Source organism: Drosophila kikkawai, chromosome X (genome assembly GCF_030179895.1).
Source record: "Drosophila kikkawai strain 14028-0561.14 chromosome X, DkikHiC1v2, whole genome shotgun sequence".
Classification (NCBI taxonomy): domain Eukaryota; kingdom Metazoa; phylum Arthropoda; class Insecta; order Diptera; family Drosophilidae; genus Drosophila; species Drosophila kikkawai.
In genome coordinates, this window is record NC_091733.1 from 21598120 (window position 1) to 21618361 (window position 20242).

General features: G+C 38.8%; 2 protein-coding genes across 3 annotated transcripts in view; one reads left to right on the plus strand and one right to left on the minus strand.

Annotated features, from left to right (window-relative positions):
* The first annotated feature begins 2 nt into the window (after nt 1-2).
* Nucleotides 3-5871, plus strand: eIF4H1 (eukaryotic translation initiation factor 4H1). 2 transcript variants are annotated; one of them, XM_017174515.3, is made up of 5 exons: nt 3-144; nt 1194-1499; nt 1580-1881; nt 3302-3568; nt 3646-5871. In XM_017174515.3, the coding sequence occupies exons 1-5, from the start codon at nt 113-115 to the stop codon at nt 3798-3800; spliced, it is 1062 nt and encodes a 353-aa protein (XP_017030004.2). In that variant the 5' UTR covers nt 3-112; the 3' UTR covers nt 3801-5871. The 2 variants fall into 2 exon arrangements, with proteins under 2 accessions (XP_017030004.2, XP_017030005.2); XM_017174516.3 differs by having other exon boundaries at nt 4-144; nt 1580-1779.
* Nucleotides 5872-6860: 989 nt separating this feature from the next.
* Nucleotides 6861-20242, minus strand: part of para (sodium voltage-gated channel paralytic) — a 69337-nt gene continuing 55955 nt past the window's right edge. The window contains exons 30-31 of the mRNA XM_070288286.1: nt 18557-18861; nt 6861-16790 (exon numbers count right to left, since the gene is read on the minus strand). Of these exons, the coding sequence (XP_070144387.1) occupies nt 15780-16790; nt 18557-18861 (1316 nt within the window). The 3' untranslated portion in view covers nt 6861-15779. The remainder of the gene's footprint in view (nt 16791-18556; nt 18862-20242) is intronic.

Below are 20242 nucleotides of genomic sequence, written 5' to 3' on the forward strand. Positions count from 1 at the left end.
CTTTTAATTCGCGGTGTGCACACACTGGCTCAGGAACGGAGCATGGGCAGCACTGGCGGCGAATATCGCTGGTATTTCAGACTGCGGCGAATTCGCCCATTTGAAAAAAAACATGGCTGGAAGAGGTGGTTATGAACACGCTAGGTAAATATTATTAAATTATTTTTGCAATTGCACCCACCGGCCGGCGGGGGAGTGCGGAAAGACCAGTGGATGTCATCGCGACGCGTGTGAGTCAATTGTGCCGACGTTGTACCCAAATGTGAAATAATGCACGCGGTTTGGTTTGGGCAAAAAGGCACCCGCACACGCGCACACAAAATACATACATATACATATATATATACGCGTGTACGTGTCGGTCGTTGGTCGCCGCCTTTGTGTGTGCGTGCGTATGTGCTCTAGTGTGCGTGTTTTTTCTACATTCTTTTCCTCCTTTTTCCGTGTGTTTTTTTTTCTTCGCTTTTCGGGAAATGGCGGCGCCGGGGCCGGCAGCATTGGAGCGACCAACCGGCGGAGCAGCATGTGTCCCCCAAAAATAGATCAAGAATCCTCGCAAAAGCGCGCGCTTTTGCCCCTCCATTTGACACCTGTCCCCGTCTCCGTCGCCGTTTCCGTCCCGTGCCGTGCCGTTTGTTGTTGTTTGCTCTGGAGCCGGGATGGATGGGCTGCCGGGGGAGCGGGCCCTGGGTAGCTCCAAGGGTGGCTCGGCCCCAAAAGCCGAAGAAGAAGATGCAGACACACCCCCATTAATTGGATTCAGTAAGGCAACGCGCTCCACCACGAGCATAAACATCAATCGGAAACAATAATATATACACGCAGAAGTCGGGCAACAATAAACAAAATAAAAACCAAAAAAGAAGCCGAGGGAAACGACGGCATCGGATTCGCATTCGCATTCACATTTGAGGAGCATTCGTCAACAAATTAGTTACATTTTAAAGGCCACTGTGCCATGAGGTATGGCTCCTTTGAAATGGGGCTTTAACAGAAAAGTCACCAGTGGAAATACAACTGAATCGAAAAGCGGAAAAGCTGAATGAAAAGTCGGCCTGTTTTGGTGACATCATCCTCTCAATTGTTTGGCCAACGAATCACCCACAAAGCCTGTGAATGAATCCATGCTAGGCACACATCTGTAGCTTTATAAACAGCCCTAAATCACATGTATTTTTTTGTTCCATTTTCAGAGGCGGATTCGGTGGCGACCGGCAGGCAAAGCAGCTGCCACAGGAACCGCCCTTTGTCGCATTCGTCGGCAACCTGCCGCAGGGCCTGGTGCAGGGCGATGTGATCAAAATATTCCAAGACTTTGAGGTGAAGAACGTGCGGCTGGTCAAGGATCGGGAAACGGATCAGTTCAAAGGATTTTGCTATGTGGAATTCGAGACGTTGGACAATCTGGAGCGGGCGCTAGAGTGCGACGGACGGATCAAGCTGGACGATCTATCGGCGCCACTGCGCATTGATATTGCCGATGGTCGGAAAAATAATCGGTATGTAGAAATAACTCTTTTTGGATAATACCCTGAAAATTAATTTGTATGTTTTTTTTTTGTTTTATTTATAATTACAGCCCTGGTGGCGGTATCGGCGGCGGCAATGGTGGCGGAGGCATGAGCCGCGACGGCGGCCGAGACGGTTTCCAGAAGCGCGGCCCGCCCCGCCAAGGGGGCAGCAGTCAGTCCTACAGCAGGGGCGGTCCTGGGACTGGCGGCGGCAACGGCGGCGGTCGCGAAGGCGGCGGCGGATCGGGTAATCGCGGCGATAGTAGAGGTTCGTACAATGATAGTTATGGTGGTCACAATGATAGAAGTCGCGGCAGCGGCGGCGGCAGCGGCGCGGGCTCCGGCGGTGGCATGAATAGAGGATACAATGGTAAAGCATTTTTATCTGCCGTCCAACCAACCAAATCAACCAACCAAGCAACCAATCAACCAACAACACGTAGCTGCATCCCTCGTAGTGCTGCCAAAAAAAACCAAAAACTAAGTAGTTGATTCTGATCCGATTCCGTCTCCGATCCTGACTCTAAAATACTTTCATTCGATTCGGTCGCATGGCAGAGACGACATCCATGCTGTAGTCCTCGAAAGTGATCCCCTAGTCTCCCTCTCACTCTATTTCTCCATTCAACTATCTGTTTGTGTTATTGTCCCCGTTCCAGCTTTTCGGTTTGACTTTTTCCCCGCGGTTCTTCAGGCTGATGTTGAGTTGGTTTTGCTTTGCTTTCCTTTACCAGTTCTTGTGTATTTGGGTTGGAGTATATAAATTCAAAAGCTCTGTAAAGCATAGGGTCCCTGCTTTTAGTAGAAAACTAAACTTAATGGGATTAAGGCTATAAATATATTGTCTGCTGAAAGAAACTCGCCAAAGTATATGATTAATTGCGAGCTTATGTCGTTTCTTAGGCTTTTAAAACGCCATATATCTAGAGCTGGAATAAAAATTGGAAGTCAACTTCGATTACATTGATTGTTTCAATTTTGGTCTATTCCTCGATTCGGTTTTGAAACAATCAATGTACCTAAAATTGAAAATAATCTCTTTTTTTGCCTGCAAAAACCAATGTTATAAATTTATTTATTTTTTGAATTTTTTATTATTTTTTTTAAATATAAAAATAAATTTTTATTTATATATATTTTTTCCATGTAATTGGTCCTTTTTTTCTGTCTTTATTTCAAATAAATAATTGTTTTCGATTTAATCGATGTTCATTTCTAAAAGATCGGATAAAATCGATGTATTGAGTATCGAAAAAATCGATATATATCGATCAGTATTGGTTTTTTCCCAGTTCTACATAAAACTGTAAAAAAAAAACAAAAATACGACATAATCTCAATTGAACTTTATACTAGACAAGTTTATGTCAGCGGAAGTACATATATGTTTTAAATATATATTTTATATAATATAAATATTTATATAATACATATATTTTATATAAAATATTTTCTCAGACTTCCAATTTTTCCTTGTAGTATTTCATGTTTCTTTTCAAGTTTTTCAAAAATGATTTTCTTAAAGTATTTTGTGCTTTAGTTTTATGTAACAATGTACGCCCCTTCCTTTGCAATCGGCCATCCCCAATACCCCCAAGTTAAGCCGTTTTTTATCTGTAGACACTAAGCACTTGCCCCTTTAGATAGATTTGAAATCGACAACCTTTCAACCCCCCCGCACGCTTTGTACCACTTTGAACTGCATTTTAGCTAGCATGCTAAGCCAATACTCTCTAAGCAGGGCCCACATTGGCCAACAGTTGATAATCTCAATTGCTTACCCATTGCAGATCGGCCGGCGAATCGGGGTCGGTACGGCAACTTTAACAACGACGATCGGTTCGAGCGCAATCAGGATCGAGACCGTGGCCAGCGGGAGGGCAGCTATGGCAACCAGTCCCGGGACGGCGATCGTTACAACAACTTCAGCCGGCATCGTGACCGCGAGCGTACCCATTACAATCCCAACCAGCAGAGTGAACGTCCCAGCGGCGGCTTAGGCGGTGGCAGTGGAGGAGGTGGCGGCGGCGGTGGTGGCTCCTCGATGGGCGCCATTGGTGAGTACAAATTAGATACTCTTTTGAATTGGTGAGAGCTGTTATCCTAATCTGTGTTGCATTCTATCCGCACACAGACGACAACGAACGGCCACGCCTGCAGCTGAAGCCACGGACCATTGCCGCGCCGATTAATGCGGTAGCCGAGACTAAGCAATCGGCCTCCATCTTTGGCAATGCCAAGCCACGCGAGGAGAAGTTGAAAGAGCTGCAGCAGAATGGCGATAACTAGAGGTAGCAGGAGGCGGCGGTTCGCAATATAATATGCCTGATATGATATTTTGGTGTGCGAGAAGAGGAGGAGGAGGAGTGGAGATGGAGATGGAGATTGAGATGGAGATGAAGGAGCATCAGCAGGATGCATATATAAACACATACATTAATTTACGCTACATACCTATTATATACGAAAGATATGTACTACATAACAAGCAAGAGCGAAGATGAAACTACAGACAGGCTGGCCTCTGTGTCCTCTGTGTGTCAGTGTCCAGTGTCAGTTAGCAAGCCAACTTAACAGAAGTAGTAGCAGCAGCAGCAGCAAAAGCTAAAGCTAAAGCAAACCGGCAACCCAGCAACCTTTCTTACTTGCAACAACATCAAGAAACAACAACAGCATCCAGATACAACAAACGGAAGGTCTATAAATGTTAGTCTTTAAGCAGCGATAAACTTTAGTCCCGTGCATATGGCCTATATATATGTATATATATATATATTCATACATATATATATATATATATATATATATATATATTCATATATATATATATACACCAACAAAACAAAAACAAAAGCTCTACCATTAAGGCATAAATAGTAAACGAAAAACAAAAAAAAAAGTGAAAGCTAAACTAAAAAACTAGAAAAACAAAGCAAAAAACTCGAAAAAACAAAGCAAAAATCGAAAACAAAAATACTTTTTTGACAAAACGTTCAGCGTAGCAGAAGAAGGAAGGAAGGCAGGCAATTTATACAGTTTATATAGCAAAAAAACAACAAAAACAAAAAAAAAAAACCAAAAAAGAACTAATAACGAAACCAATTATTGAACATATATAGCATAACACCAGCAACAACAACACCAACAACAAATAATAACAACAACAACAACAGAGATCTAGAAACAAACAAAAACGCAGAACACCAACTACTACGTACGTAAAGAAAAAAAAGAGGAAACAAAACAAAAAGATGCAAAGCGAAGAAGTCGTAATGGTTGAAGTTTAATATTAGCAACAACAACAGCAACTTATATATTTACAAATGAGAGACGCAACCACACACATACATAGATCTATATGTAATTGAAGAGCCAGAGTCTAAGTCGCAAAACCATTTTAGTTGTACGATTATAATTCTTTCTATTATGCACATTTTTCTTAAGTTTAACCTGCAATACTGGCACCTATTCGCGTGTACTGTATACTTTCCCGTCTCTTTTTTAATATTAAATATTAATTTCTTATCACTCGTACAGACACACCCACACTAACACACACACACACACAACGGACTTCTTTGTAGATAACAAGTGTATAAATTTAATTGTTGTTGTTTGTTTCGATTTTTCTTTGCATTCAGTACGTAACGTAAGAGCGAAAAGAGAAAGCGTTTTTTCCCCCTATCTTTACCTTTTTACTTTTTTATTGTTTTTCCAAAAGTTATATATCTATACGATTTTTTTTGTAACCCTATTTTTTTATTTGTATCTTGCAAGAGCTGAAAGAAAAACGCGAAAGTTGTAAATTAATTTGAAAATAAAGCAAAAACATTTACATAAGAAACAAAAGTACTACCCTTCTGTTTGGTGTTTTCCTTCGGACTAATTCGGAATTCGTTTCGAAGTGCGGCTCAGCACTTTGTACATAAAACAAACATACATAAATAATCAAATTGCCCTGCCCCGGAGTAAGAATTGTTGTGTTGTCAGTATCCTTTTCCCCCCACATCCCCAAGAAGAAAGAGAAATGAAAAACTTGAATGAAAATGAATATGAAAAACCGACTTGACCGACAAAGCTAAACCAGAGTTAACCGCGCAGCAGAGAAGCAAATAGAATACAAGTGAAAGAGTAACGTGTAACAGTAACAGTTAAAGTAAATATTACGTTTAATATATATACATACATAGAAAGCTAAAGATAAACTTTAACTTTAAACATTTAATTTTTAGCACTAATACCGTAAGCAGTCAAAGATTTACACTAAAGCGAAAAATGGACAAACAATATTTGTAACTCCTCAAAAATAAAACAAACAAAAAACAAAAAAAAAAAAAAACACTAAAAATTAAAAAAATACGATCGAGTTGAAACTTACTTATATATGCTGCTCTTAAAAAAAACCTAATTAAGAACTTTGATATGCATTTTAAAACGCCCATAAAGACGAAACAATTGTTTAAATTAAAAAAAAAAAAGTAAAGAAAAACAAAACAAAACCAAAAGCGACACTAAATCGAGAAGAGAATTTATACAAAGCAAGAGTTAGACATTAACTTACATCATAAACAAAACTATATACAAATATAAATAAATATACGCTATGGTTAATGACAAAACTGATCGAGTAAGCCAAGAATAAATAGCAATTCTACTCTTAGCAACCGCAATAATTTAAAACAAAACAAAAGAGTTCTCCGAAATTAGAAAGCCCCGCTAGAAAGGAAAAACAATCGGAGGTCGAGGCAATACATACATTTTTACCAATTCAAAAACACAGCAGCGAGAACCTCAAATGCTAATTTCAAGTAACTTGCATTAACAACAAAGGTTAAAAAAAATATATTTAATAAATTAAAGTCAGATCAATAGACTCAACAACAACAACAACAACAACAACAACAACAACAGAAAAACAACAACAACAACAATGTTTAATTAAGTAAATGATGAACGACGAATGAACGGCCCTAAACAAATTCACAATCCCAATACACAAAACATTATATCGAAATATATAAATATATATATATATATATTTTTTGTTGTTTGAACATTTTGTACGATACGTATATATACATATATATACACATAACTAAATAAATAAATAAAAGAAATTATAATACAATCAATTGCCGTTTATTTAATGAGAGCGGATTCCATTAAGGGCCAGGGAATTATTACTCCAATGTTTCCATGGGGGTATTGTTCATGGTTAAGAGCATACATACCTGAATTTTCGGTTGGAGCTGGTCAGCAAAGTTTGACTATTCCAATGTCTCCATTGGAATTGGTGAATTGGTGAATTGTTGAAGATTTAAGCTAAAGGAGCGTAATTTAGAAATCAAGAAAAACACGAATTGAGTTTCATTTGCATAACAAATTCAATTAAATCTCATTTTATTTCAGTTTTGTTTGTTTGTTTGTTTTTTTTTGTATTTTTTTTTTACAATTTATTAAGCTAAAGTGTGAAAAAATTTCGCTTTTAATTATATATATATATTCCTTTCGTTTTTGTATCGTTTGTTTTTCATTTATTACATTACAATATTATTAGGTTGCCCATTTATTAATTTGATTTATTTTAGTTTGCTCTTTATTATAATTTGTTTTTTGTCGTTATTATTATTATTTTTTTTTTATAAATTATACATAAATTATGCAACTGGCTGGAGAACTAAAAAAGCGTTAATTATTTATATATAATGAAAATAAAAATCGTTTACTTGTTAGCGCGTTTCCTTTGGGCTTTTTCCTTAGCTTTTTGCTTTGTTTATGTTTTAGTTCATATTTTTTACATTTAGATGTTATTGTGCAGTTGTGGTTTTCTTTTTGTTTTTGGGTATGCTTGGTTTTTCTTTTTTAAATATTATTTTATTTTGAATTAACTAATTATAATTCTTTTATTTTGCGTAATAAACTAATTCAGGCGTTTGTTTCTTTTCGTTTTACTTTTATTTTAAATACATTAATCGAATATATCTTTATAAAAACAATTCTTGTCTGTCTGTGTGTGTATTACGAGTGTTTCTGTTTTAGTTTCCGGTTTGTATTTTCCCATTTTTCCGTATTATTTTTAATAAAAATGAATACATACAAAAATTGTTGTTCTTGTGTTTCATTTGTCCCATATAGATTTCCCATACGTTGTTATAAAAAAAATATATATGTATATTTATATTAATATATATATATTATGTGTGTGTGTGTAATGGATTCCTGTGGTGTGGGTAAATACTCGTATCCTGTCGAAAAAAATCGATAATAAGAGGCTAGCTTCAATCGAAAATCGAAGATTGTGCCCACGAAAACATTTATATGTCTGACAGCGATCCTCGTTTGTGATCGTTATACATATTCATATTATCATCAAAAACCACTGAGGTTGTAATATTTTGCAAGATTTAAACAGTATCGCTTATACAGGCTTTAATGTCTCTTTAAAAAAAAAAAGAAAAACAAAATGGACAACAAAATGCAGAGTGTGGGTGTCTATGGTTTTGTTGTATGAGTTGTGTGTTTGTGTGTGTGTGTGTGTCTGTTTGTCAAGCAAATGGACAAAGTGTTATACTACACATACTGTTATACTGCTACATAATTATACTCATATTATCATATATATATATTTGTATATATATATACAGTCAATTTCTTTTTAGTAGAAAAGTGGCGGGTGTCATAATTTTTAGCATTTCTTTTTTTGGTTTTTTCTTGTATATTTGTTTGGTTTTTCTTTTGTTTGTAGCTGCTTTTACTTGATCGCACATATATATTCTTTACATATTCATATGTATATATCTTTTTCATCTTTTAGGGGAGAATCTCTGTGTATATGGGTGTCAGTGTCGGTGTCTGTGTCTGTGTCTGTGTCTGTGACTGTGTCTGGTTGGTTGTCCTAGAGCCATCTGAACCACTAAGAATTTGTAGCCGGGGAAGTTGCTATCAAATAGAGTTGCTCGACAACGGCTGGATCGGGGTGTGAGGGTCCTTCCTGACCAGTGGATCAGGGGGCCCGTACAAAAAAACTAAAGGGGTTGAGCTAATAAACGCATACAAGGATATGAAGAAGCTTGAACACTCTGAGCTCCGGTGCGCCTCTCTAAGCTCCGGTTCTGGGTTGATGAAATGTGTGTCTGTCTGTAGAAGCGAGAGAAAGAGACATAGAGATAGAGAAAGGGGCAGAAGGTGTGGTGTATAGTGTGTGTGTGTGGTGTGTGGTGTGTGTTAGAGTCAGACAGCTAGGCAGATGTAGGCATATGGCAGGCATATATAAAGTCTTTACAAAGACATCATCAGTTGCTTCGGTTTCTCACTAATAATTTACTCAATTTTTGTTGATTTTCGTATTCATTTGCTTAAATTGTATTTTGTATAAAAAAAATATGCTAACGGTGCCTGGTGTCTCCTCTTCAATTTCAATGTCCATCGTTGGATCTCCATCTGATCTGTTATATCGGTTTTTGTTGTTTGATCTAGTTAAGACTTCCTTTAATATGTATATTTAAATGATGCTTCTCTTAGTATAATGTATCCATTGCTAGCTTTGCTTGGTGTATAAATATAAGTACATATTTCAATCATATCTCATTTATAGCTGCTTCATCTCCTCTGTATGTCCTTGTGTGTCCATGTGTGTGTGTGTGTGTGTGGGTGGGTGTCTGGGCTTAGCTCTGGATGCATGTAAAAGCAGCTTGGCAATTTGTGATTCTGTTCATACATATATAGCTTGGATGCACTATATCATTATATATATAAATTTTCTTGTTAAATAATTCTCATTTTCTTCAGTCTGTTTTTGGTTTTCTTTTTTTTTGTCGGTTTCGGTTTCTTTTACATGTTTATCGGGCTTCATATATGTATAAACTGCTATTAATTCTTGCTCTCAATATAAATTGCAAATACTTCGCTGGATGGCAACTTTCGTAATTGTGTGTTTGTGTGTGTGTGTGTGTGTGTGTGTCTGGTATTCATTCATATAGGATTATAGGCTTGGCTTGGTATCCTAATCTCTGCTGCTTGTCGTCTGTGTGAGTGGGTCCTTGCTGGCTTCTGTTTCTGCTTTAGCTTTCTGCTTCTCTACCTGCTCCTGTCTGTTGTGCTTTGTGGTGAGGGGGGTGGTGGGTGGTGGTGGGTGGTGGCACTGCAACCGATAAGACTGGAACTAAGGATAGCTAACCATTGATCTAGGGATATACTAGGAGTAAACGTATACGTAGACGGGAATGCTTGAATGTGGTGTGTGTGGAGTGTGTGTGTGTGTTATGTTCGTATATGCACCCTATATGCCTTACTAAAGATTTAGAATTTTTTATGTAGAATATCTAATTGCAATAATTGTTCTTATTTCTTGGTTTCGTCTCCTCCTTCTCCTTCTGTATTTGAATTTTTATTAGCTATGCATAATAACTGGCTGTTTTACATTTAAATGTTTTTTGTTTTTTTTACAGTTCATTTTTGTTTGTTTTTTTTTTTTTTTGTAATTTTTTTAGATTTTCCTGGTTCGCTATTTTTTTTGTTTTTTAATTTACTTCGAATTTCATTTGCTATGCTTCGTTTGATTTGGTTTTTGGTTGGTTTTTGTGTTGTTTTTTTTTTTGTGGTTTTTCGATTTTTTTATTTGTAAAATTTTTTTGGTTTTGCCTTTTTTGTATAATTTTAATTTATAATATATATATTTTCTATTTCCTTTGTGTTTCTCTTTTCTTTTTTTAATGTAATTAACTAGACTTATGTAATATATTACAAATGTACGAGTATAAAGCTAAAGTTTTTGTCCATCTTTTGTTTGGTTTTCTTTCCGTTTTCTTTTCTGGTTTTTCGTTTTTCTCTGCTTCTTTTAATATAGTGTGTTAACAAAAAGGATTTTATTATTAACTAATATAGAAATTTCCACGCTTTGATTTTTGTTTTGTTTGTTTGAAGTGTATCTAAAAAATGTTATATCCTTGTTGTTGTGGTTGTTGTTCTGGTATTTCGGCTTGTGCCGCCACTGTGCTCGTTCTATCTCGCTCTTGTTGGTGTATGCGCCACAGTGGCGGCGCAAATATTCGTCAGGGATGTCCACTCTCCTGTGGTGAGTGGGATGTGTGTGTGTGTGTGTGTGTGTGTGTGTGGCGTGATTGTGTGAGTGTATCTGTGTTTGGATTGCTCTAAAATTGTTAGAAATTTATTTGTTTTTTTTTTTTTTTATTGTTATCATGTTTTTTTTTTTGTTTTTTTTGTTGCGTTGTGACTTTCTTCAGCAGCACAAAATATGCAGTTGTTGGTTTTATTATAAATTAATTAGTTGTAGTTTTTGGTTTTCAGTTTCTGGTTTCCCGTATCGTTTTTAGGCATATTGTATATATAATTAATTTTATTCTGTCTAATGGCAATGATGCGCGTGTTGCTTCGAACGTAACCTCGGCACAAAAAATATGTTTACACGTATGCTAAAAATATGAAATAGATTTGTTTCTCCTTATCAATATCATCATTATCCATATTTCGACGACATCCTCCTGCCCATCTTCAACTCCTACTGTCCTTCTATCCGTCCTCTCAGCTATTATTCAACTTTTCGATTTCGATTTGCGTTTTCGGTTTCGGTTTCGGTTTCAGTTTCGCTAAAATTCATATACCTATAATCGGCGTTTAAATATTATTCGAAATTTACACGTTTATTATAAAGAAGAGTATCTCTTCCGGTTCGCCGCCATTTTGTTAGTTAGTTTTTAGTGTTTTCAGTAGTTTTTCTTTTTTTGCTCCTTGGTTGCATAAGCCTCATGTGTGTGACTGTTGTTGTTTCAGATGATGTTGTTCACACACATATAGATAGTACAATATCTTGAAGGATATACCATTTATAATAAAGTTTTGTTGTTTTTATTCTTGTCGTTTGATTCGATTTTGTTGTTTTTTGCCTTTGTTTTTTGTTTTTTTTTATTTAATCTCGCCCCGCCCCTCGTTTATAACAGTGCACTCAGTATAAGTATATATATTATTCGTTTAGTTTTCTCTCATATTATATGCTTTTTCGGTAAACTTATGCATTTTGTACGGAATTCTCAAACTTAATTTTCTGTTATTAGTTTATAGCATGTTTCGTTTCGTTTATTATTATCGACTCGATCGATATAAAATCGACCAATCGACATATCGTGTTTGCGTTATTTTATTTTTCCATGTGATCTATTAGTTATCGAAGTGGGTACTCGTATTATTTGTCAAACAGCCAACAAAATGTATAATAATGAAGCTACATTCAAGTCGTTACATAATTGGCAATTGGCAAGCGTCAAATAAATGTGAAGGGGGGAAACGGGAAGTAGGAAGTACGAAATACGGATACGGAAACGGATGCAGCTACGGCTACGGGTGATGAAGGCGTCAAAACAAAGAGCCGCAACGGTTAATGTTGAGGTTAAGGCGGTTAACCAAAGCGGAATCTGTTCGAGTCGGGTTCGCGTTGCGTTACTATGCTTTGCGTCTTTGGTTAAAAAAAAGGGCGGGTAAGGGTGAAGGGTCATTGGGTTCTTAATGACCCTGCAGGAAGAGGGGATCAGGCGGTGGTGGCCGCTTGGGTGTATGATCATCGAAAAAGCTCTTGTCTAAGCGTGCGCAACAAATAAACAGTTTATTTTCTGGACTCTAAGGCAACGCTTAAACTGGTCCCCATAATGTACACAATGTAATTAATTTACAATTTTTGTTGTTTGTGTTTTTTCTGTGAGGATTGGAGTGGATAAAGAGGTTGCGCTTGAACGCCTGATGTGGTGATATATCGGAAAAACGGAACGGCCTAAGGTCTTCATATAATTTTTGTTGGTTTTATGGAAAGTTAATTGATTTTAATTGTCCGGCCAAGAGGAACTATCTTACGGAATTTGGGTTTTAATGGGTTATTCAACGGTTTTACAACAGTTATAAAACTGTTATACTATGGCAATCAACAGATAACATGAGCGAAACCTAAACATGTTTGAAGAACGTTAACAAAAATATGTTTTTTTGTTTAAGCTAAAAGGTTGATTGGTTTTTCCGATGTTGGTTTTGGATGTGCTTAGGCCAAGTTCCGCATTGTTAATTGATTTAACAGATAGTTAGAGGTCAGGCAGTGTGTGAAAGCATGATTCGTATATTATTTTTCGCTTCTATTCAAGGTCGGAGATCGCTTGAAATTGAGTTGATATTGAATTGAGATTGAGAGTAAGTCGGCGAGAAGAGGATCTCCACTGAAAGAAGGTCCTTTCAATGTCCATGTCTGTCTCTGTGTCTAGGTGTGTGTCTGTGAGTGATTTTGTCAGTGAAGTGAATAGTTATTGTCAAAACCAAAAAGCGCTTTTTCCCAAAGTTATCGTTTTTCATTCACCTCTTACGATTGCAGCAATTTCGAAGCATTAGCAAAGCATTTACATGTGTCTGTGTGTGTGAGTTTCTATATATACATGTATATATATATATGCATATATGTGAGTGTGTGGGGTGGGTGTGTGGGTTAATGTCCATGTGCATGTGTATGGTTTGTGCGCGATGGAACCTCACATAAACTTTCGTTTGCTGCGGCACTCGGATCGGAATGCTCCCCACCTGTCTGTTAAGCGGGGCCAATTCGATGAAGCCTTACATATCGTTATCGTTATCGTAAATCGGTAATTGGTAATCGTTAATCGTTTGCTTGTCGATACATAACTGAACAGCGGCGTAAAGGCATTGCTATAGTAAATGAAACGACAGAGAAACCAAAGAAATCAGAAATGCAGTAAAGCTGATTCAAACAAAGCTTAGCTTGGCGTAATTTGGGCGCAACTGAACGGAATATTCGATTTTTGTTTTGCTTTTTTTTTTTTTGGGCTTATCGCTTGGCTATCGATTAATCGAATGCTACGTGTCCTTCTGGATTGACTCGTCTCCTACGGCGGACACGAAAGGGAAAGCGAATGCGAAGGCGGCTGGCTCTGGCGCTGGCGCTGGAAAGTATGCTACGCTCATAAGCGGTCGGGCTAAAACTTTGTTTGAATTGAATTCAGTATCAATATATCGTATTGTAGTTAAATTAGTTATGTTATAATTACGTGTAATATATATTCGATTCGTATTTACTATCCTTTGTTCTTGATCATTGTGTAATTTAGCTTTAATCGCGACCTTCGCTCGTTTCTACTCGTAGGTTAAAGTTAAAAAAGATAAGAAGTATGAGAAAATAGAGTACGTTGAAAACCAAACTAGTTCAAATTGTCCACTCGTTTTCGTAACCCTCTATTTGCTCCTGTGCTACGCACACACACTCTCCTTCATCAACGGCTATTTTATTAAACTCTTTCTTATTTTTATTTAACTTTTTGTTTCGTCTTTTTAGCACTTGCTTTGCTTCGCTTTGAACTTGTGTGTTTGCTTTTGCTTTTGGTACTGGTTCTGTTTCGTTTCACATCAAACTCATCTTTCACTTCACATTCTTGGTATTGTTTTTGCTTTTTATCTTACTTTCTTTCGTTTTTTTTTTTTTTAATCTTTTAGACACTTTTTCCGCATTATCGCTCGCTTGGTTAATTGTTTTTTTTTTGTTTTTTTAGTGTTGTTGATTGCTCGAATTCAACGAATTAGAATCGTTAAGGTATTTGTCCTTCAAGGATCTATATCTCTTACTCGTCTTCGTCTTTGTCTTTGTCCCACTTCCACTTCCTTTGGCTCCATGCGCCCCAACTCCAAGGATTTTTTTTGGTACTGTTTATTATTTGTCGGGTGTGTGTGTTTCCTTATCGGTTTTGCACTGGGACATAACCTCAAAAAAAAGGGGATATAACCTCAAAGAGAGGACATAACCTCAATGTGGGGCCATAACCTCAACCATCTCTGCTCTGTGTGAGTGTGTGGTGTATGTGTGTTGGTGAAATGTTTGCTTTGAACTTTCTTGCTGGACTGAATGGGATCATCGCTTAGGTCGAAACTTCTTCTTCTCTGAAATTACTCTCTGTTTTTGTTTTTCGTTAACCATTTTCCCCTTTTTCCTCCTCTGATGTGTGTGTGTGTGTGAGTGTGAATATGTGTGCGAATGTTGTGGGTGTTTTTTTTTGGGGGTATGTGTGAATCTACTTTGACATTTAGCTTTGGTTTTATTCCTTTCTCTTTTGGTTTTTGTTGTTGTTTATTTAGTTTCAGGTTTAGTATTGCTTTCAATGGCAGTTCAGGCGGTTGTTGTTGTTGTTGTTGTTATCGTCTCTCGGTTGTTATTATTACTATCTGTTTAGTTACAGTTACTACAGTTGTTTCAGATTTCCGCTTTTGATTTAGTCCCACTGTTTTTTTTTTTTGCTGGTTGGTGTGTTTCTTTTACTTGGTTTTAATTAGTTATTTTGATAAATTTTCAATATAAACTATGCAAATTGGTGTTGTCTCATCTTGTTTATAATTATTGAATCGGCTTTTATAATGTTTTGGTTTCTTTGCATTTGCTTTTTGGGAGTTTTCGTGAGATTTGCTTTGCTTCTGCCTTGACTTTACCTTTCTTCTTTATGGTTTTTATTTGTGTGTTTTATTATTTTAAGTAATTAATTAAATCAAGCGTGTTGTTATTGAATCTTTGGTTTAAATTGTTGTTGAATTGTTGTTGAATTATTGTTGTTAAATTGTTTCTTTTTACGTTTCTTTGGGGTTTTCCATATGTTTTATTTCGTATGGCTTATGTTTTCATGTATTATGCGCTGTGTATATGTGTTTGTATGATGTGTGTGTGTGTGAGTGTGTTGTGTGCTGTTCTTCCTCTTCTACCTGCTTAGGCCAATAGTTTGTTGTTGTTATTGGGTTTTTGGGAAAACGCCTAAATCGATTTGAACTACGAGCTGCTTACAAATTATTTAGACATTTCGGATTAGCTTAAGTATGATTGTTGTTGGTTGCTGACTCGTAATCGTAAAACTGAACAATGGTTAACCATATAATGTGGGGTATATAACATACTGGATACTGGGGAAATGTGGATAACTCGGTTGATATCTGGGTTTCTTCTTCTGGTTGTGTGTTCCTTCTGCTGACTGGAGGATGGATGGTATCGTTGGGGGATGTGGCTTTTGAGTTGCTTTTTTTTTGGGGTTGTTTGGATGTTGTTGTATTTGTTGTACTTTCATTATATATAGCAGAAAATTATGCTTGTTGTTCTCCTTGTTGTTGTTAGCTCACTGTTGCCACACGCCGCGGCATGCATGCCACATGCCACGTGCAGCTCCTGGCAACGTCCAACACGTACTCATGCTAATACTCGCGTGCATCTTGGAGGGGGGGGCGAGGCCTGGCTCAGACATCCGCCGTGCGCGACGTGATGCTCGGCGATCGCGAGTGGATGACCACCTTGTGGCCGTTCTTGGTCACGAACCCGTCGCTCTCCACGAGAACGGCGGTCTGTCTTCCGGCACTGCCCGCACCGGGACTACCGGCCGTTCCTGCCGCCGTTGCCGCTGCCGCATCAGCCGGACTATTTACATGGCTCTCTCCCTCGGCATCGGCGGCACCATCTCCAGCGGCACCATCTTCTGTTCCTTCTGCACCGTTATTACCCTCCGCTTCGGGCACTTCAGCATCGGGATCTCCTGCGTCCGCATGATCGGCGGCATCCCCCAGATCATCGCCGCCGCCGCCGCCGCCGCCGCCTTCCTGATCGGAGGAGCCACCGCCACCGCCCTCGGCTCGCGTCTTATGCTTACGCCAGGCGTGCTGGATGAGGCGGGCACAGTACTCCTCTCGCTGGCGCCACAGGGTGGAGGACACCGGCTCATAGCCCTCGGTGTCCGGACGGGCAGCGATCTCACCAATCTCGCCCGTCTCCTCGATCGGATTGCCCTTGCGCGCAAAGAAGTCTTTGGTGAGGGCGTCGAGAATGTCGACGCAGTACATGAGGTCGCCGCGACAGATGGGTATATCCATGGATATGATCTTGTACTTGTTGGGCTTATGGATCTGCAGCGGGGGCTCCAGCACGTCCAAGAATTCAGAGAGCTGATCGTACCGTATGTACTGTGTGCCCTCCGGATCGAACTGCTGCCAGATCTCGTAGTACATGTCGTAGTCGTCGTCGGTCAGACCCTCTTGCACGTCCTCGGTGGCCTGACTATAGTTCTCGAGAATGACAGCAATGTACATATTAATAACTATCAAAAAGCTTATAACTAGGTATGAGAGGAGAAACGTTATTCCAACGGTCGCTGAACCACAATTGCCCGGATAGCCTTTGTCGTTGTCGGGTGGATCGCATGCTTCCTCATTGATTATGGCGTCCAGTACACCATCCCAACCGGCTGACGTCGACATCTGCCAGTAGTAGTTCGGGGGGAATATTCAGGGGGATATTTTTTTTTTTTGGGTAGGGGAATATTTTGGGATATTTAAAGGGAAATTGCAAAAGGTAAGGAATTTATTGAATTTATCAATTTTGCAATCGCAAATAATCGATAACGAATTGTGGGGATTGGCATTGGCAGTTGTGCGATCGGTTGGGCATGGTTCGATGCATCGATAGTTATTGATCGTTAGTTATCGATGCATGTCAGGTCGTTCGTTCGTGGTGGTGGTATTTGGGTAATTGGTATTTGGTATTGGTGTTTTTTTTTCAGTGTTCGTGTGTGGGCGGTTGGGAGAGAGAGAGAGAGAGAAGTTTAAGACAGAAGATACAATAACAAGAAGAGTCATCATTAGTCAAACGTTCTTCACCGGGATCGCTGGTCTAAGCAAACTATTTAGTTATGGCATACGGTAGGTGGTTAGTACAGTTACGGCTATAGTTAGTAATTATACATTGAGTGTGTGGTAGTCACGCATTACGGCTAATAGTTGGCTTTAATTGCTTTGCTTTGACTGGGACCCGATTTAATAATGGGTCAAGCTATTGGGTTAAAAGAGAGAGGGCGGTAAGCCATTTAAAAATCCCGCCTTGGCCCCGTCGAAATGGGCACTTTCAAGACGGTCAATAAGGTTGCGGAGGACGCTAGCCCCGTAAAAAAAAACTGGAAAGGACTCAAAGCGGCAAGCGTAGCAAGCGTTCGCAATTGTTGTCTTGTAAAGCTCGCAGAGTCGAAGGACTCCAAAGTAGGGTTAAACTAGATGGAAAGAGTTGGATAGTAGTGGCAATAGATTAAGTTTTATTTTGGAAAGAGTTGGGTTTATACATAAGAGATAGAGTTAGAGATAGAGTAGATAGAAATATAGAGAGAGAGTGGGATTGTTGGGTTCGTGTTCCCTGGGGATCTTTCGATCGAATCTATTCGGTTTGCCTTGCATTTTTTGCTTTTTTTTTAGACTTTGGTTGGTGATTTGGGGTTAGTTGTTTTCGGGTTTAGAGGAGGGGTGTCTTGAGGAAATCTTAACATTTCATTTGGTGTTTGTTGAAAGAGCTGAATTAGATTTGTTTTTTTGTACAAATGACTAAAAATTATGCGTATACAGAGAAGCAGATACGAAGGACTCAAAATTGTTTTTGAAAATAACAACAAAAGAAGGGGAAAAATAAAGAAAGAAATAAAGCGCTAAATAATAGCAATGGAAAGCTGGTTCTGCAATAATAAGTAACTAGGAAGGTTAGGCAGAAACAAATCAAATTGATTTGTTAAGGCGGTTCTTTGTACAGACAAAGTAAGAGGTGTTTGGGGGGCCTTTCAAAAAAAAAAATAAAATATAGAAAAAACCGATGACTTAGAGAAATTGAAAGAGTCATTAAATGAAATCAAAATTAATCAAAAAATCGCACTAATTTAGCTTTTACCAACAACTACCGCAGCTTCAATCAACATTGTGATGTTGCCACTGAACTGAAACAAATGGCGCCACTTCCGTTTCCGGCCATCGATCGACGCCCAGACTCCAGCGATAGAGCGTCGCCGATCGATGGTCAGTCGTGGACCTCGTTTGCTGCTTCTTATCGTTATCAGTACGGCATTTATATCGATTTGGATTTCGATTTGTGAATTTCGATTTCGAATTGCAGCTTGATTTCAGCACTCCGGTGGTCGTGGCAACATCACCCAACGACAACAACAATAGACAACATAAACCGTCAACGGAATTGTGGCTGGGCCTCTTACCTGAAAGAGCAGGATCATGCTCTGGCCGAACGTCTTGAAGTTGTAGACATCGTTGATGCCGCTCTTCTCCTTCACGTGCATGAAGAAGGACATCCCGAAGATGGCGAAGATGAACATGACCAGGAACAGCAGCAGGCAGATGTTGAACAGGGCCGGCAGCGACATGGCCAGCGCGAATAGCAATGTCCTTATGCCCTTGGCGCCCTTCACCAGTCGCAGGACACGGCCCACTTTCGCCACTCTCACCACACGGAGCAGGGTCGGCGACACGAAGTATTTCTCGATAATATCGCTCAGTACGAGACCTTTAGCAGCGGAATGGGGAAGGGGGAGAAATCATTTCCGGTTGAATTTCACATATCACACAGATCACACAATACTCAATCAGGATTCAGTGGAAGGACTCAGGAAGGTAGGTTAAGGTTAGGGTTAAATACGACCATAAACACTCGACATAGCTGAAATATGGAAAGCATTAGGGTGTCGACACGCTCCGCTCCTCCATCTTCTCCAACGTCAGAGAAACACACACAACACACGCACACAGAGAGACATTAAGGATATACATATACGTAAGGGAAAGCAAAAGTTAAGTGTGATATGTACAGTTGGGGACAAAAGTCAACATACGGGGGGTACAGTTGCCACAAAACATCAACATAAACAGGCGGAACGAAACGAAGAAAAGAAAACATGGAGAGGTCAGGGGATACAATACAGTTCAATTACAATTACATACAGTCAATGTACAGTTACGGGTTACGGTTAACGGGGTTAAAGGGGTTACAGGTACAGTTAACACATAGGCTTTAAGTTTAAACGATTTTACAGCTGGCCTAGATCAAATCAAGGAGTTGTCAAGGCTGCGCAAAAATCAAAAGAGACACATTTAGAGAGAAATAGAGAGGAAAAAAAAACAAAACAAAACGAAACGAATAACTGAAATCTTTAAGGTTAGAGTTAAAAGTTAATGGTAAACGCTGAACGGTTAACGGCTAACTGGCGGTTAACAGAGTAAGAGTAGTAAGCAGCGTCGCTCGGTAGTCGATATCCTTTGGCTGTTTTTTTTTTTGCGAGCAGCTGGCGCAGGAGCAGGAGCAGGCGATCTTGGCGTTGGTTTTAAGCAGCAACAGCGACAGCGAAATGTAGCGTCAAATCAAAGATTCCATTATATCGATATATATATTAAAGAATTTGGTTTTCTTTTGTTTTTTTCGTTGTAATGCATGTTTTGGTTACGTTTTCTTTTAGCGATAATCCGCAGCATATTTTATATGTGCCAAATAACTATACACTGCAAAGTTCGTTCGCCTGCCCGCTGAAGAATCAAAATGTTCATTGGTTTAATCTGTTTTGTTTATCGATTTCGATATTTTTCGATTATTTTCGATTATTTTCGATTATTTTCGATTATTTTTTTGTCGGCTGATGGCAACGAAATGCGCTCTAGCAATGGGCAATGAGCGGAGGGCTAAAGGGTTTTATTTTGGTTTGGGTTTTGGATCGAACGAACTATTTGCAGGACTTTTTGAGGAATCTGATCTAAACTCTCCGATACCTAATAAAGGCTTAACAAGACAAGTAGAAAAGTCAACTCAAAAAGAAGTAAGAGTAGTGGGAAAAGCTTCTTATACTAGAAAGAGTTATGGAAGGTAAGTTCGGGTGGGGATTGTAGGGTATGGATGG

Excerpts from the sequence above, each read along its gene's own strand:
- eIF4H1 (XM_017174515.3), top strand. The coding sequence starts at position 113 with ATGGCTGGAAGAGGTGGTTATGAACACGCTAG. Across the intron at positions 145-1,193 it reads GGTGGTTATGAACACGCTAG|AGGCGGATTCGGTGGCGACC; the intron begins GTAAATATTATT and ends TTCCATTTTCAG. Across the intron at positions 1,500-1,579 it reads GATGGTCGGAAAAATAATCG|CCCTGGTGGCGGTATCGGCG; the intron begins GTATGTAGAAAT and ends TTATAATTACAG.